The 19761-nt window shown below is 31.8% G+C and overlaps 1 protein-coding gene across 2 annotated transcripts in view; it reads left to right on the forward strand.

Moving 5' to 3' along the window:
• SPTLC1 (serine palmitoyltransferase long chain base subunit 1) overlaps positions 1-19761 on the forward strand; it is an 85501-nt gene that overhangs the window by 53458 nt on the left and 12282 nt on the right. For both annotated transcript variants that reach the window (XM_003762813.4, XM_031943819.1), the window contains 3 exons: positions 1046-1141; positions 11177-11273; positions 14498-14552. In XM_003762813.4, coding sequence (XP_003762861.1) covers positions 1046-1141; positions 11177-11273; positions 14498-14552 — 248 coding nt within the window. The remainder of the gene's footprint in view (positions 1-1045; positions 1142-11176; positions 11274-14497; positions 14553-19761) is intronic.

Here is a 19761-nt window from a genome sequence, read left to right on the forward strand (position 1 = left end):
AATAGCATTTTGCTTTGTGGGTTCCTTCACTTCTCAAATGCGACATTATCATGTAAATAGATTAAGAATTTATTAGCTATTCTGCATCAAAAAATGAAAATAAATGTTTTCTTTACAAGATTCTTGGGTCGATGAAGATTAGTATCACAACTGTGTCATTCCTCCCTGCTAATTTTGTGATCTAGAATCACCAAATCCTTACATCCTGCCAGTTTCTAGAAATCATCATATATTTCTTCCTTTATTCCCACTTTCCTATTTATTTTTGATTCATGAATTTGCCAACCAATATATGTCTTTTGTATACACTTATTTCTCAGTTGTCCCTTTTAACTAATATGTGTCTTTTGAATTATGTTATCATTTGATTGCTAAGATCTTTTCATTGAAAAGCAGCACAGTAGAAAAAGAACTAACCTTAAAGTCAGAGAGCTGAATTTGCTTCCTAACTTCGGTTACCTATGTGACTATGGCAAATAATTTTAAAGCCCTAACTCTCGATTCCTTGTATTTTTTAAAAAGAAAGAAAGAAAGAAATTATAAATGGATAAACTCTTGCTCTGTACTATGCACTTAATATCAGTTTTGTTTTGTTTTTTCAATTTTATTGAATACTCATACTATCCACGATATAAATAAGAATTATTGTGGATCTCAGTTACAGTGTGTTTGATAGTTAATTGTTTTGAATTTTCTGGCAAACACTATAAATCTAAGTTAAAACTAATTTTACTAAAATTATTATGAAATAACAACATTTAATAATATTCCCTATCTGTCCAATACAATTGATGAAATTCTGTTTTTATTTATATCTGTTCTAGTACTGTTGAACAGTTATTTTCCTAGAATTTTATTGATTTTATTTTATAAAAGATTTAGATTTTATTAGAATGATATTGTCTAAACATGCAAAGGATTAATACTAAAGTTTATATAACAACTGTCCTAATAATATTGAACAAATTATCTATGATATTTTTTGAGGTTTGTTTTCTAGTAAAGATTGTTCTTTAGTAAAGAAATGTTATCTGACTCATTATAGATTGATGACATTGATCTTATCAGTGCTAACATGGAGAATTCCCTAGCTTCTATTGGAGGATTTTGCTGTGGCAGATCTTTTGTAATTGACCACCAGGTATGCTTATTCATATGTTCTGAATAATCTTTCCCAGAAAATATAAAATAATTGACTTTTTTTTACCTGCAATTAATTTAAGTTGTTAATAGAATTTACTACAGTTTTTATTTTCTAATTTTTCTTGAAATCATGGTGAGAATAATAATTGGGAAAAGAAAGTAGTATACAGGAGTGAGTCAACAGCTTGAAAAAGGAACACAATTCCTTAAAAAAAAAAAAAATTGCCAAATACAAAAAAAAAAAATCCACCAAAGAAAACAACACCTTTAAAAATAGAATTAATCAAATGGAAAAGGAGATACAAAAGTTAACTGAAGAAAACCATACCTTAAAAACTAGAACTGGGGCAAATGAAAGCTAATGACTTTATGAGACATCAAAAATCAGTCAAACTAAAAAATATGAAAAAAATACCCCATTAGAAAAACAGCTGACCTGAAAAATAGATGAAGAGAGATTTTAAAAATTAGTAGACTATCTGAAGACCATGACCAAAAACATTCTTCAAAAGATATACTAGAAACAGAAAGCAAAATGGTTGATGAAAGAATCCACTGATCACCTCCAGAAAGAGATCCCACAAGGAAAACTCCAAGAAATATGGTTGCAAAATTCTAGAATTATAATCTCAAGGAAAAAATATTGCAGCTTGCCAAAAAAAAAAAAAAATCGAACCCCCCCCCCCAAAAAAAAAAAAAAAAAAGGTATCAAGGAGCCACAGGAAGGATTACTCAGGATTTGGTAGCTTCTATAATTAAAGAATCAGAGGTCCTGAAATGCCATAATGCAAAGGACTTTGAATTACAACCAAGAATCAACTACCCAGCAAGACTGAGCATTGTCTTTCAGGAAAGGAGATGGATTGTCAGTAAAGAAGGGCACTTTCAAGCATTTCTGTTGAAAAGACTAGAATTAAACAGAATGTTTGATCTATAAATACAGGACTCAAGAGAAACATAGAAAGGTCACCGGGAAAGGAAAAAAAAAATTGTCATTTCAAGGTTTAAACTGGTAATTCTGATATGGAAAGATGATGCATGTAACTCTTGAGAACTATATCTTTTATTGGGGCAGTTAAAGGGGCGGTATATATAGACAAGAGGGTGTAGGTATAAGTTGATTGATATGATGATATTAAAGAAAAAGACATTAAAAGATGAAAAAAGATTGTACTTGGAGAAGAGAGGAGTCAAAATGTGGTAAATTATATCACATCACACATATAAATATATATCATAAAAAGCTTAATCTCATTGTTTTTTACTCAAAGAGGGGGAAAAAATCCTCAATTGCTTATAGAAATTTACCTTACCTTATAGTGATATAGGAGAAGGGAGAAAGAAAAGAGAGGGACTGGAAAAGAGGGGACAGAAACAGTAGGAGATCTCGCAAGATAAGAGTAGGGAAAAAAGGCAAAAGAAGCCAAGTTGAGCACAGGTTGGTCAGAAAGAAAATATTAGTGAGGAGGCACAGACAAAAAAAAATGTATGTACAGGAGAGAAAATAGGATGGAGGGAAATGGACAGCTGGTCCACTGAATATTAATGGAATAAACTCTCATAAAATGGAAGTGGGTAGCAGAATGGATGAAAAATCAGAATCCTACAAAATGTTGTTTATGAGAAAAACATTTAAAACAGATTTACACTGTAAGGGTAAAAGGCTGGAACAGAATATATTATACTTAAGCTGAAGCAAAAAAAAAAAAAAAGCGGGTTAGCAATGTTGATCTCAGACAAAACAAAAGCAAAAATAGATCTAATTAAAAAGGATTAAGTAATTAAAAGAGGAAACTACATTTTGTTAAAAGGTCATGATCAAATGCAAAAAGGAGAAATAGTAAATGCATCCTTTTCAGGTGCAATAAAAATTACATTCAATAAAAGGCCAGGTAAAGATAGCCTAAAGACCAATTGGAATAACTAATAAATAAACATAAGAGTTGGTTTTATGAAAAACCCAACAAAATAGATAAATGTTTGGTTAATTTGATTAGAAAAAGGAAAGAATTGCCTGTGTCAAAAAAGAAAAGGGTGAACTTAACACCAGTGAAGAAGAAATTAAAACAGTAATTAAGAGTTACTTTCTCCAGTTGTATGTCAACAACTCTGACAATCTAATTGAAATTAATGTTTACAGAAATATAAATCCCCCAGATTAACAAAAGAGGAATTAAACCCCATTTTAGAAAAAGAAATTGAACAAGCCATCAGTGAACTCTCTAAGAAAAAAATCTCTAGGGCAAGATCTAGTTAGAAGTGAAGTCTACCTCCAAGGCAATCCCAATAGACATTGGATAGAAAATGACATCTGCATTCAGAAAAAGAACTTTGGAGAATGAATGTAAATAAGTCTATGCTATGTTCATTTCTTTTTTCTGGTTTTTTTTTTCTCTCCCATGGTTTTTCCTTTTGTTCTGATTTTTCTCGTCCAACATGATTCATAAAGCTATTAATATGCCTTAAAAATAAATAAAATCAAAAAAGAAAAAAAAAAGTGAATTCTACCAAACATTTAAAGAACAATTAATTCCTTTTTTATTTATTTATTTATTTATTTATTTATTTATTTTATTTAATAGCCTTTTATTTACAGTATATATACATGGGTAACTTTACAGCATTAACAATTGCCAAACCTCTTGTTCCAATTTTTCACCTCTTACCCCCCCACCCCCTCCCCTAAATGGCAGGATGACAGTAGATGTTAAATATATTAAAATATAACTTAGATACACAATAAGTATACATGACCAAAACATTATTTTGCTGTACAAAAAGAATCAGACTCTGAATTATTGTACAATTAGCTTGTGATGGAAATCAAAAATGCAGGTGTGCATAACTATAGGGATTGGGAATTCAATGTAATGGTTTTTAGTCATCTCCCAGAGTTCTTTTTCTGGGTATAGCTAGTTCAGTTCATTACTGCTCCATTAGAAATGATTTGGTTGATCTCGTTGCTGAGGATGGCCTGGTCCATCAGAACTGGTCATCATATAGTATTGTTGTTGAAGTATATAATGATCTCCTGGTCCTGCTCATTTCACTCAGCATCAGTTCGTGTAAGTCTCTCCAGGCCTTTCTGAAATCATCCTGTTGGTCATTTCTTACAGAACAGTAATATTCCATAATTTTCATATACCACAATTTATTCAGCCATTCTCCAACTGATGGACATCCATTCAGTTTCCAGTTTCTAGCCACTACAAAAAGGGCTGCCACAAACATTCGTGCACATACAGGTCCCTTTCCCTTCTTTATAATCTCTTTGGGATATAATCCCAGTAGTAACACTGCTGGATCAAAGGGTATGCACAGTTTGATAACTTTTTGAGCATAGTTCCAAAGTACTCTCCAAAATGGTTGGATTCGTTCACAACTCCACCAACAATGAATCAATGTCCCAGTTTTCCCACATCCCCTCCAACAATCATCATTATTTTTTCCTGTCATCTTAGCCAATCTGACAGGTGTGTAGTGGTATCTTAGAGTTGTCTTAATTTGCATTTCTCTGATTAATAATGACTTGGAGCATCTTTTCATATGACTAGAAATAGTTTCAGTTTCTTCATCTGAGAATTGTCTGTTCATATCCTTTGACCATTTTTCAATTGGAGAATGGCTTGATTTTTTATAAATTAGAGTTAATTCTCTATATATTTTGGAAATGAGGCCTTTATCAAAACCTTAGAACAATTAATTCCAATACTGTATAAAGTATTTGTAAAACCAGGGGAACAAAGTCTTGCCAAATTCTTCTTATGACACAATATAGTATCATAAACCAGGAAGAGCCAAAACAGAGAAAGAAAATTATTATAGACCAATCTCCCTAATAAATATTGATGCAAAAATCTTAAATGAAATATTATCAAAGAGTTTACAACTTATCAGCAGAATAATAACTATAATCAAGTGGGATTTATACCAAGAATTCAGGGCTGGTTCAGTATAAAGAAAATTGTTGGTACAATTGGCCATGTCAATAACAAAACTAAAAGAGCTGAAATGACTATCTCAACAGATGCAGAAAATGCATTTTTTAAAAAGCCAGTCCTGTTAATAACACTGGAGAACATAGGAATAAATGAAGTTTTCCTTAAAGTGATAAATATCTGTCTAAAGCCATAAACAAACATTTCAATAAGATCAAGAGTGAAACAATGTTGCCCATTATCACCACTATTATTCAGTATTGTTGTAGAAATGTTGGTTCTGGCAATAAAATAAAAAAAGAGAGAGAAGGAATTAGAGTAGGCAATAAGGAAATAAAACTATCACTCTTTGCAGATGATATGATGACATTCTCAACTACTCAAAACAATGAACAACTTTGGCAAAGTTGTAGATTATAAAATAAACCAATATAGGATATAAAACAAACCTAAATCATCAGCATTTCTATAATCAACAAAGCCCAACAGCAAGAAATAGAAAGAAATTTCATTTAAAATAACTCTAGATAAAATAAAATATTTGGGTATTTACCTGTCAAGATAAACCCAGAAAATATATGAATACTATTACAAAACACTTTTCATACAAATAAAAATCAGTTCTAAATAATTGGAAGAATATAAAGTGCTTATGGGTAAGTCGAGCTAATATAATAAAAATGATAATTCTACCTGAATTAGTCTGCTTAGTCAGAGTCATAACAATCAAACTGCCAAGAAACTTCTTTATAGAGCTAGAAAAAAATAATAACAATTCATCTGGATAAAAAAAAAGTCAAGAATATGAAGAGAAATGATGAAAAAAATGCAAAGGATGGTGGCCTAGCATTATCAGACCTAAAACTATTATAAAACGTCATCAAAACCATCTGGTACTGGCATAAACAATTAGGTTTTTCAAGTGTCATTACACAGAAAACTAAATCATCATCATCTAATTGCTTGAAACTTACAGAGAAAAAAATACTACTTTTAATACTCTCCTCCAAAAAGGCTGCTCTATGCAAAACTGACAATTATTCATAATTCCTCAAGAAATATAATGCCTTCAGGATCATTAATATGAGGCAGGGCACAAAGCAGGTAGATGTAGTGTTCATCACTCTTGTAAAAAGTAATCCATGCCCAACATTACAGAACCTCTTGGATGAAATCTATAAACACTCAAAAGAATTTGACCTTCCATACAATAAAATAATAAAAGCCTGTCATTGTGATTGTAACACAAGTTAGATAGAAAACAACCATCAATATATGTTAAATAGATATTAGATAGGTATAAACTCCATATATCTTAAACAGAAACTACATGTGGACAAAGATTTGGTAAGTAAAGAAAATATTTAAAATTAGGCTTTAAAAGACTTGAAAACTTCAGAAATTGTTTTTGTCTTTTTATTCCTAGTACTTAGCATATTTGGTTTATAATAACTCTTCAGTTGAATTTAGTATTATATATTTAATTGAATAAAAAGATTTAAGATTAAATATAAGTATATTTATATATATTAGTATTACCATAGGAATTAATAAATGCAGATGGGGAAATCTTTTAAAAAGTTAAAAAAAAAAAAGAAATGAAGAATGCTAAAAACATATACACATACCCCTCTCCTATATACTCCCATTGTATTTCCCTAAAAAGGTCAGGTTGTTGTAAAGTTTTGAGTCTCAAATATTCACACATTTCAAAAAACTTTAGTTCAATGTAAATGATCCTTTGACAGAGTATGTTAAATTGGTGTTAATCTACAACCTATTTAACACCTCCTAACAGACACTTTCCATTTTTTTCATCACTAAGCATCAGAAATCTTTTAAATTTTAGCCCTAAATTTCAGCAAGTCTGTTTCTCATTAGTCTTATTTTACTCTGAGACAATTCTGTGGAGTTTTGAGTTCTGCATTTTAGAAAGGACATTGATAGGGGAATAATTAGAATAGTATGTAGGAAGGGAAAACAAACTTTTTTTAAAAGTATGGTTGAAAGAACTGGGGATGCAGCAAAACAACTCTGGGAGATGACTATGAACCACTACATAGAATTCCCAATCTCTCTATTTTTCTCCACCTGCATTTTTTATTTCCTTCACAGGCTAATTGTACAATATTTTCAAGTCCAATTCTTTTTGTACAGCACAATAACTGTTTGGACATGTATACATATATTATATTTAACTTATACTTTAACATATTTAACATGTATTGGTCAACCTGCCATCTGGGGGGAGGGGTTGGGAGGAAGGAGGGGAAAAGTTGGAACAAAAGGTTTTACAATTGTCAATGCTGAAAAATTGCCCATGCATATATCTTGTAAATAAAAAGCTATAATTAAAAAAAAAAAAAAAAAAAAAACAGCAACAATATGTTCTAAGAAAAAAAAGAACTGGGGATGTTTAACATGGATGTTTAAGAACATGGGGATGTTTAAGAAGAGTAAAGGTAGTTGATAGTGTAGTATATCATTAAAAAAATTTTGGATTTAAAGTTAAATGGGAACGGGGTTTGAATCCCATGTTTTCAGTCTACCAACTTGGATATAATGGATTATTATTCATAAGCTGAGTAAAGGCAGGGACTCACCCAAGCTCCCTAGACTCCTTCAAATGCTTTTAAATATAATGAATCTAAACAAATTTTAAAGGGCCAGAACCCACAAAAAGATGGAGCGACAATTTGGAAAATTAGTGGGAAAGATCTGTCATCAGGAGAGTGGGGCTCAGTTCAGTACAAGTTGTGTCAGCACAGGAACAGACTTTGGAAAGCAGATTTTGAAGGTGTCATACAAGTGATCAGGAGATTACAGGCAGGAGTCCTTTGCTTTGTCCATATTTCAGTCTGAGATATGATCCTGGGTGGCATTCTCAGGGTTGGGTTAGGAGCACTAGCACACCAGAGCTTGTGGCCACTGTGGGGATGGGGACCTTTCTTAAAATTCGAGGACAGAAAAGAATGTTTGTAGTCACCCATAGACCGAAGAACATAAAGGGAGAGTAGTAAGCATACCTCTTTGTAAATCACAACACCTTGGAAGAGCTGAAAACTTACAAGTCCCTAAAAAAATCTCTTAAAACAGCTGCACAAAACCCCCATCCAACAGAGACCCTCCTCCCTAGAGGCAAAGCCCTACTTTAACAAAGAGTTAAAAGTCAAGTAATAGGCTGGAGAAATGAACAAACAACAGAAAGATATTTTGACCATAGTAAGTTACTGTGATGACAAGGGATATCAGAACAGAATCAAAAGGTGCAAAGTCAAAGTTAGTACATCCAAAACTTCCAAGAAAGATATGAAATGATCTCAGCCCATGGAAGAGCTCAAAAAGTATTTTGAAAAGTAAGGGAAGTAAAAGAAAAATTGGGAAAAGAAATGAGAGTAATGAAAGAAAATGAAAAACAAGTCAACACCTTGATAAATGAGACACATACATTCAAAAAATTAAACTGAAGAAAATACCTTAAAAAAAACTTTAACCTTAAAATCCTTAAAAAAAAAAAAAAAAAAAAAAAAAGACCAAATGGTAAAGGAAATACAAAAAACTAATGAGGAAAGTGCCTTAGAATGCAGAATTTGCCAAGTGGAGAAAAAAAATCCCTTGAACAAAACAACTCCTTTAAAATAGAATTGGAGAAAGTACAAAAGCTCACTGAAGAAAATAATTTTTGGAAATTAAGGATTGACAAGACAATACCAATAGATTTGAGATGAAAAGTACCATCTATATTCAGAGAGAAAATTATAGAGACCTAATGTGGATCAAAATATAGTATTTTCATCTTTTTCTGTTATTATTTGGTGGCTTTTTTTTTTATTGTGGTTTTTTTCCCCTATCGATCTCTTTTTCTTGTGTAGCATGACAAATATGGAAATGCAATTAAAAGAATTGCATATATTTAACCTACATCGGATTGCTTTCTGTCTTGGGGGGAGGAAAAGGGAGAAAAATTTGAAGCACAAGGTTTTGCAAAAGTGAATGTTGAAAACTATCTGCATATATTTGGAAAAATGAAAAACTATTGAAAAAATTAGAATTGAGCAAATGGAAGCTAATGACTTTATGAGGAATCAAGAAACAGTAAAAGAAAAACAAAAAGAAAAAAATAAAAGACAATGTCTCATTGGAAAAACAACTGATCTGGAAAATAGATTCAGGAGAGATCATTTAAAAATTATTGGACTACTTGAAAGCCATGATCATAAAAAAAAAAAAACTCTAAGCATTATCTTCCAAGAAATTGTCAAGGAAAACTGTCCTGATATTCAAGGACCAGAGGGTAAATAGAAATTGAAAAAATTCACTAATCTCCTCTTCAAAGAGTTCCCAAAATGAAAACTCCCAGGTTATGGAGAAAATACTGCAAGTAACCAGCAAGAAATAGCTCAAGCATTATAGAATCTCAGTCAGGATAACACAAGATTAATCAGCTTTTACACTTAAAGGATCAGAAGTCTTGGAATATAATATTCTAGAGAGAAAAAGAGATAGGATACAACCAAAAATCTTCTACGCAGCAAAACTAAGTATAAGCCTTCAAGGGAAAAATGGATATTATGTTAAGGATTTTGAAGCATTCTTGATGAAAAGACCAGAGCTGAATAGAAAGTTTGACTTTCAAAATCAAAATTCTAGAGAAGTATAAAAAGCTAAACAGGAAGGGCAAACCATAACGAACTTGATAATAAGATGGGAGCATGATATTTGTAATCCATAAGAACTTTATCATCATTAGTGCGGTTAGAAAGAGTATATACAGAGAGCACAGATGTTAATTGAATATGAAGGAACAATATCTAAAAAAAATAAAATTAAGGGGTGAGAATGAGAAAGAAGAGATAGAATGGGGTAAATCACACATAAAACGGGCAAGAAAAAGCTTTTATAACATAGGGGGAAGAGAGGGGAGCTAAGGATGTCAGTGAACCTTGCTCTTATAAGAATTGACTCCAAGAGGGAATAATATACATACTCAATTGTGTATATAAATTGACCTTACTCTACAGGATAGTAGAAGAGGAAGAGGAGAGGGTTGAGGGCTGGAAGATAGTATAGGAGAAAGGAGAGAAGATTGGGAGAGGGGGTCTGAAGCAAATCAGAGTGAAAGAATAAAATAAATGGGGCAAATATATTTAGCAAGAGTAATTGTAAAAAAAAAATTTTTTTTAGTAGCAAGTTTTCCTAATTAAAGCCTCATTTCTCAAACATTTAGAGAACTGAGTCAAATTTATAAAAATAAAGAGCTCTCCAATTGAGAAATGATCAAGAACTAAGAACAGGTTTCAGATGAAGTAATCATAGTTATCTGGAGTCATGTAGAAAGGCTCTAACTCACTGTTGATTAATTTTATTTAATAATTTAATTAAATTTAGGTTGACATATAAATATAAACCTTCAAATTTGAGGAACCCAAAAAAACAAGCATTGAATAGACTTAGTACCAGCTCTATGTGAACTCTTATTCCTTCCCTCTAGTCATCAGGCTTCTTGGGGAACAACTCTGGTTTCTACAGTTAACTTTTAGTTTTAACAAAAATCAAACTAGATTCAAACTTTCTGTATTTAATGGACTGCCATGTGGAGGGAGTAATTATTTTGTTAGGTTTTCAAAACAGACCTAATGGTAATAGATAAAAATTGTTGAGATAATGATTTTGGATTCATTTAAGGGAACATTTCTACAATTTGGAACTCTCCAAAAATGGAATGGTAGGGCAAATATTTAATTTCTCATCCCTCTGTGTCTTTAAATACAACCTGGGTGACCACTTGATTAAAAAATTGTAGATAGATTTCTGGCTTTTTATAGGTTGTGCTGAATCTTTTTAATTCGCTTCCAACCAATATGATTCTTTGGTTTTATTCAGCCACAGTAAAAACCTTCTCAAAACATAATTTTGTAGCTTTTAGGTAAGTAATAGTATCTAAGCGGTTCAGGTTCCATAGCTGTTTAGAAAGTCTTATTGTTTAATAGATTAATATGAATAGAGAGCAATGGGATTATTCCTGGGTTTTAAGAGAGAATAAAATGGTTGTATCAAAGAATCTTTTTCTTTCTCTGTGTTTTATTTCTTCACAGCGACTTTCTGGTCAAGGATATTGCTTTTCAGCCTCTCTCCCTCCCTTATTAGCTGCAGCTGCTATTGAAGCCCTCAACATAATGGAAGAGAATCCAGGTATTTATTGCAGACAATTTTAGTAAAAGATCAAAGTTTTTTGGCATTAAATTAATGATTTTATGTTTTAGATCTTTTAGAATTCCCTCTGGCAAATGTCAGCTACATTTTTATCTGAAATTTTGGTTTCATATCACAACCCAAGTGCTTAAAATGCATCCTAAGGAAGAAATCTCTGTTAAATAATACAGCTTTTCATGGATTTGCTTTAGTAATTTTTTTCTCAACATTCCTAGAGCTGCCTCCCTGTATAGTAGCTTGAACATGATTTATATGGGCAAAAGATGAAAACAGGAGAGAGAAAAATAAGTATATTTTCCCCTCTCATTTTTTCCTTCACTCTCTGAGTAAGAAGCATCTAATCATTTTTTTGTTGTGCCAAAAAGTTCATTGTTTCAAAAACAATGGGTATTATATATTCTTTTCTTAAGAATACTTAGCATTGATAAAAACCCGTCTAAATAGAGTTTTCATGTTTTTTACCTTAACTTATAGAGTAGTGGATAAAGCATTTTTAAATAGGAATTTTTTGGACATTTTCTGTGTAGCAATAAGTAAATCATTTAACTTTTCAGTACTATAGAGAACTCTGAAACTGAATTACAGGGAAGGTACTAATCTGTATTAGTGCAAAGAATTTCCTTACCTCAGAGTTCCTTGTACCAATGAAATATAAAGTTTCATTCTAAGTCTAGTTCCTTGTTTACAGAGCAGATCATACCAGGTTGTTTATCAGCAAAATATTTGAAATGAGATAATTAACTAACCATGTAAAGAAACCTTTTTCTTGTCCCATTTTTGTATATATCTGTGTCCTTACCAATTCTTGGAAATGATCTTATAATCATAATGAATTTTGTAGATTTTTTTTGTTTTTTGGAAACTAACATTTTAAAAAATCAAATGGATGTGGCCTAGCTGTACCAGATCTAAAATTATATTATAAAGCAGTGGTGACCAAAACCATTTGGTATTGACTAAGAAATAGACTAGTTGATCAATGGAATAGGTTAGGTTCAAAGGACAAAACAGCCAATAATTTTAATAATCTAGTGTTTGACAAACCCAAAGACCCCAGCTTTTGGGATAAGAACTCACTATTTGACAAAAATTGCTGGGAAAATTGGAAATTAGTATGGCAGAAACTAGGCATTGACCACACGTAACACTGTACACCAAGATAAGGTCAAAATGGGTTCATGACCTAGGCATAAAGAATGAGATCATAAATAAATTGGAAGAGCATAAGAATAGAGATCATTATTGATCACAAAATAGAAAAATTTGATTATATCAAATTGAAAAGGTTTTGTACAGACAAAACTAATGCAGACAAGATTAGAAGGGAAGCAATAAACTGGGAAAACATTTACAATCAAAGGTTTTGATAAAGGCCTCATTTCCAAAATATATAGAGAATTGACTCTATAAGAAATCAAGCCATTCTCCAATTGATAGTCAAAGGATATGAACAGACAATTCTCTTTTTTTTTTTTTTTTTTATTTTTTTTTTTTTTTTTTTTTTTAATTTAATAGCCTTTAATTTACAGGATATATACATGGGTAACTTTACAGCATTAACAATTGCCAAACCTCTTTGAACAGACAATTCTCAAAGAAAGTGAAACTATTTCTAGCCATATGAAAAGGTGCTCCCAAGTCATTATTAATCAAAGAAATGCAAATTAAGACAACTCTGAGATACCACTATACACCTGTCAGATTGGCTAGAATGACAGGGAAAGATAATGCAGAATGTTGGAGGGGATGTGGGAAAATTGAGACACTGATACAATTGTTGGTGGAATTGTGAACACATCCAGCCATTCTGGAGAGCAATTTGGAACTATGCTCAAAAAGCTATCAAACTGTGCATAACCTTTGGCCCAGCAGTGTTTCTACTGGGCTTATATCCCAAAGAGATCTTAAAGAAGGGAAAGGGACCGTGTATGTGCAAGAATATTTGTGACAGCCCTGTTTGTAGTGGCCAGAAACTGGAAACTGAGTGGATGCCCATCAATTGGAGAATGACTAAATAAATTGTGCTATATGAATAGTATGGAATATTATTGTTCTGTAAGAAATGACCAGCAGGATGATTTCAGAAAGGCTTGGAGAGATTTACATGAACTGATGCTGAGTGAAATGAGCAGGACCAGGAGATCATTATATACTTGAACAACAATACTTATATGATAATCATTTCTGATGGACGTGGTCCTCTTCAACAGTGAGATGAACCAAATCAATTCCAATAGAGCAGTAATGAACTGAACCAGCTACACGCAGGGAAAGCACTCTGAGAGATGACTATGAACCACTACATAGAATCCCCAATCCCTCTATTTTTGTCTGCCTGCATTTTTGATTTCCTTCACAGCTAATTGTACACTATTTCAAAGTCTGACTCTTTTCGTACAGCAAAATAACTGCTTGGACATATATACATATATTGTATTTAACTTATATGTGTATATCTTCTTTAATATATTTAACATGCATTGGTCAACCTACCATCTGGGGGAAGGGGTGAGGGAAAGGAGGAAAAAAGTTGTAACAAAAGGATTTGCAACTGTCAATGCTGAAAAATTACCTATGCATATATCTTGTAAATAAAAAGCTATAATAAAAAAAAAAACCAACAAAACTAACATTTTATTCTGTATTAAGACAAATTTATTGTCATTTTCCCAAGGCTTCCTGAATGAAATTCTCCCAAATGAAATACTTTTTTCTGCTCTCTCTCTATATATTTTATTCGAAAGAAATTACTCTTTTTTTTTTTTTTTAAATTTTTAGACAAGTTCAAATACACAAATGCACAAAGCACATTTCAGAGAATTACTTTTCTGTAAACTTTTTAACTTTCACTGAGGGAATTTTTTTTTTTTTTTACTAGAAATTAGGCTTCATCAGAAATCAATTTTCCTGAAATTACCCAGCTCTAATAAAAATTTTAACTCTTTCAATTATGAAATAATGAATATTTTACCAAGAAATATTATTTGACTATTGACTATCATGAAGTGATTCTTATCTGTCACTTGCTATCCTAAAAATTTCATTGCTACTTTTAATTCAGGAAAGTAAATTTATATAATTAACTAAAAAACAAATACAATATGTACTTAAGGTAAAACTCAAAAGGTAATGTTTTTGAGCATTCTTTTTAGATGTATAATAATCCAAAAAGGATAACAACTTTTTTTCCTTTCTTTTACTAGATATTTTTCAGGTGTTGAGAAAGAAGTGCAAACAAATTCATAAAGCCTTACAAGGGTAAGTTTAATATATAGATAGTTTAAGGATCATATATAAAATTAATTAGAAAGAGTCATATTTTCAGATCAGGTTTCTAGTTATTCTCTGTTTTTAGCATTGTTTTTAATTATTTTAATTTCCAAAATTAGTTATAAAATATTACCATTTTGTCCTAAAGCTAAGTGTAATTTTTGGTTATAAAAAAGCTAGTAATTATACTCAAATTTCAAAAATAAATACTGGAAGAGTTTTCATTTTGATTCAGTCATGTTTAGACAATTCATTCTTTACATATTTAAATTGAAAGAAGAATCTTTAATGAGATTTTTAATGTTCATGCCATTAAGTAATAAATATGATACATTTATTCAATTCCTTGCCTGTTTATATTAGAAAGTTTTAAAAATATTTTCAAGTTAGATACACTAACATATGTCAACAGTCTGTTGTGTACCATAGTAATGTCGTGAACCTTGTGGAGAAATTAACTAAAAAAAAAAAAGAAAAAAAAATTTTCCCTATCCTTAAGAAAATTACCTTAGGTTTAACTTTTTTTTCTTAATTGCTACATTTCATTGTGTATTTACATATTCTTCACTGATTTTACTCTGAATCTTATTTTTCTATTATTTTGAGAACTTATATTGTCATAAATCATGGAATCTAGGTTACAGAGTATTGCTATTCATATGTTTTCAGAGTTTAATTCCTTGTGTTGATTTGTGTTTTAGAACATTTAGTACCTTTTGAGCCATTTGTACAGATTTTAAAAATTTAACTAAAATTAAACTAAGGTTATTACCTTAGTTAAATACTTAGAAATCTGAAAACCACTATTGCAGTGTTTTCATTCATCCATCTATTCATATAAATATATATATATAATAAATATATATATATATATATTATGTCTAGTATGGATATAACATTAGGTACAGGGAAGATATAAAATATTATTATTATTATAGGCATACTTTTAGTAATTCAATACATAAATCTTGGCTTCTGGAAAGCAAATGTATATTTTTCAAACATGATTTACCTCAAATGTGGGAGTATTAGATACTGGAATGGAGTGCAAACTACAGAACCCTAATAAGATGTTAGTAATGCTGATAAAGTCTGTAGAGTATTTACTTTTTGGGAGAACGGGGATATATAGCTCTTTGCCTCCTTTGTTAGACTATTGTCCTTATTCATGGACCGAAAATAAATATAATTAATATGCTTAACATACAAGATCTGTAACTGGCTCCATGTAGAGCAAAATTGTGATTTTTATAACCATTGAAAAAATACATGATGCCTTTGACATAGTGATTTGCAAGGAATAGAAGGTCTAAGAAACTGTGGCTTCATTAATGAGAAGACAAGAGAGGTTACATTTAAGAACCAGCCCCAACTTCACGAAATTGGGGCTAATATTTGGCATTATGTGCCATAATGTGCTTGTTGCCCGGGTATTCTTAACTATTGTCACAGGATAAGCATTTATTTTCCATGATTGCTTTGTCTGTTGTCTGTGTCGGAATTAATTACTAACCAGGTAATAGCCAAAATCATTTTTCCCCAATCCAAATTGACAGACCTCTTGAGATATATTGACAGGAGTGGATCCCAAATTAAGAATCCCATTATGAGAGGCAAGAGCTAAAAAATAGAGAGGTCAGTTGAACAAACTAGACAAGGGAGATTAAGAAACCATTAGAAGTCAGTAAACTAGTTGTTGATTGTGACAACTGCGCTAGCACCCCAGACACCCCAGAATCAGCTGGAGTCAGGATAAGCAAAAGCCCTTAGTCTTTATTCTTGGTCTTTAGGGGTAGAAGTGAAGGGGATGAAAGACAATCTCCCCAACCTCCTTCTTCCTCTTCTACCGCAAAAAGTGACTCTGGCTCGTCTTACTCCACCCCCTAGTCCCTCCTACACACCCTCTGTATACACACAGTCCCTCTGTATACACCAATCATTGAGCCAGTATGGATAGTGGGAAGGGCCATTCCCCAAGCACATGCCCATAGAGTATTGTCCAATCAGTAGTTAGCCTCAAGTGCTTGGCTGTCCTGACCTCAGTGCATCGACTCAAGAGTTTCAGCCTTCTACATTTGATAAAGTAGAAAATGTCATTGCTTAGGGAAAAATTCCTTATTTATTAAAAATTGGAAAGCAGTCGCAGAAATTAGGCTTGAGCCTAATTTCTTAAACCACAATACATTTGAAATGTATATGTGATTTTAATATTAAAGATCATACACCTCTCATGGTTGTGGAGAAATTGTAGCCAGCCGAAACTTTGGAGAAGTATACTTGAAACAAGGTGTTAACTCAGAGGAATTGATAATACAATGGTTATCTAGTTTAATATGGTGATTAATAGTTCTCTAGTTCAGTATGATTGATTTAATCCTACAACAAGGTGTTAACTCAGTGGAATTAATATAATGATTCTCTAGTTTACCTATACTTAGTAGTTAGTATAGTTCTACAAGTTGACACCTATTCTACAAGATTGATACCTATGATGATGACGTTATAATAAGAGTATATAAGAGCTAAGAGAAATGGGAGGGATCTGGAAGATAAAGACCCTTATGGTAGCTGTCCAGTCTCCTTCACTTCTCCACTGAGACAAGGGAGATTACGTCTTTGATCAGCCTCTGGCAGCTCTCCTGCCTCCTGCATTCCTCCACTGAAATCAAGTGGAGGAATTCCAGAGGAGCCCCAGAGGCTGTCAAGTCTTCTCTCTCAAAGTGCAGGAAGCAGGAGAGCCACCACAAAGCTAATCACTAAGTCCTCACTTAAAATACTCTTTCACAAATATATTTAGTATATTAAGTATATTTCTCTAGGAACTCTTTCTTTACAGGAAATGTATTTTTAACTAAGCAAATAATAAAGGCAATTACAAAAGCTAAAGTAGTTAACTTTGATCACATGAGTCTGACTACACAGACAACATTAATATATCTAGAAAAATAAGGAAAATGGTCAAATGGGGGAGGAGGGGCAGTCGATCAGATTTCTCTGAAAAAGTTTCACTATCCAAGATATATAAACTTAAAAGCTATTCCCCAATAGGCAAATGGCCAAAGAATACAAACAGTTCTCAAAAGAAAGACAGCATATCCACAATTACATGAAAGAATGCTTAATATCACTAAAAATAAAAATGCAAAGCAAAACCTCAGATTTTACCTCATATTTTTCAAATTAGCAAAAATGACAAAGTATGGCCACAGTCATTGCTGGAGGGATTGTGGAAAAATAGGCTCACTAAATGCATTGGTGGGGTGGCTGTGGAATGGCATAACTATTTTGGAAAGCAATTTGGAATTAGTGCAAGTAAAATTACTAGCATGTCTATATTAGAAACTCCATTGCTGAACTTATACCCCATGCTGAAATTATATATTTAAAAAGGCCCCATGTACTGTAACATATTTGTAGCTTATCTACAACAATGTAAGTGAAAAGGATGGCATATCAAAAGTAAATGTAACATAATTATAAAGGTCAAGGGGGGCTCAAATGTATAAGTTATGAAAAGATATCCTAAACCATTGTTTAACTTATAAAGGTTAAAAAGTCCATAGGTGTTATATTTGTATATGTTTTCAAACTTTTTCAATGTTTGATTAATTGTGCTGACTTTTTTTCCCTCTCTAAAATTGTATCATTTATTATATGGGATGACTCTCAAAACTATGGTGGTAATGTAAGAAATAGAAAACATTAGTAAAAACTTCTATAAAGAAAAGGAATATTTAAAAGTTCTTCATTTCATTTAAGGTACATTTTTCTCTCTCCAAGATTATACAGTTTTTCTTGATAGGTTATTCTTCATTTTTTACCTTTCAAAATACTGCTAAGTTTTATGTGATTTTGATGGTAGATCCCTAGAATAATAAATATGAAATTTGAACTACTTAAAATATTATTTTGTCTTCAATCTGAAAACTCTGGATTTTAGTTTTTTCTTCCTGGCTATTTTCATTTTGGGATTCTTTCAGCAGATGGTTGAGAGATTCCTTTTTTTTTTTTTTTTTTTTTTTTTTTTAAGATTCATAGGTTCTGTTCAGGACAAATTTTTTTTCTTGAAACGGGGCTTTTTTTTTTTTAAGGGAATTGTGATTTTTAGGTACTCCATTGATTCTTATATGAATCTTTTTAACCTCAATTTTTAACGTTCAATTATGTAGATAAGACAAGGAAATATATTCTTTTGTTTTTGTTTGTTTTTTCCCCAATCTTTTTGCTTTTGTTTCAGTATTATTGTCTCATTGCAGTGTTGCTTTCTTTTTGCCCCATTTCTACTTTTTCGCATATCTACATGCAAGTTTACAAACTGTTTTGAACTGTTATTTGTCTTTATCATTTCTTCCCTAGCTGTCATTTCCTTTAAAATTATATTTTCTCTCTCATTTTTCATTTTTTCTAGGAACTTTTGCAGTTTTGTTATTGCTGTTGAATTTTTTGGTTTTGTTTATCTTGGATACTGTTTTCATTGAGGCTTTACTTGTACTTGTGAATTTGTACTTTTCTTGGTTTATTACGATGATATTTTCATATGTATACACATATATTATGTCTCAAACTTCAATTTCTGGATTAGTGCTTTGTGGTTGATTTAAATTTTGTTTTATTGCTCTTGGATTATGTATGGAGACCCGCTTGGTCCTGGATATGGTGATTAGGTTGAGATTTGCCTTCTGCATGAACTTCTGGATCTTGGCTTATTCTTCTTTAAGAATCTCCTTCCTCTTCTAGTAGAACCTCACTGGGGAGCCAGCTCCAATGGGATTTTTTTTTCTTTAATGGGATTTCTAAGTCTGAATGATTACTTATCTGACACCTGAAAAGGTATAAAAAGCAGTCTTCATGTACAGCACATGTAGCTCATTCATATGACCCTGAAAAAAGTAACTCCTTAGACAGCTCCACAAGCCCATAGAAATCTATGGAGAGGAGAAGCTCCACATTGGCTCATTTATATTTATATCAAAGATATTAACTATAGCCCTGGTGACCTGTCCAGCTGCTATTTGAACTTCTCTTGCAACTTCCCTTATTTTTTAGTAGAAAGAATTTATCCAATTAGGAATAACAATAGGATGTTGCAGCTTTCTTACCTTTGGTTCCCAAGTCTCCATCTCACTGCTATTCTCATTTTCCTGTCTTATGGTTCAGTCTCAGTTTACTGCAGTGAAGCCTTAGAATTGAAAATTCT

The sequence above is a fragment of the Sarcophilus harrisii genome, chromosome 1 (assembly GCF_902635505.1).
Source record: "Sarcophilus harrisii chromosome 1, mSarHar1.11, whole genome shotgun sequence".
Classification (NCBI taxonomy): Eukaryota; Metazoa; Chordata; class Mammalia; order Dasyuromorphia; family Dasyuridae; genus Sarcophilus; species Sarcophilus harrisii.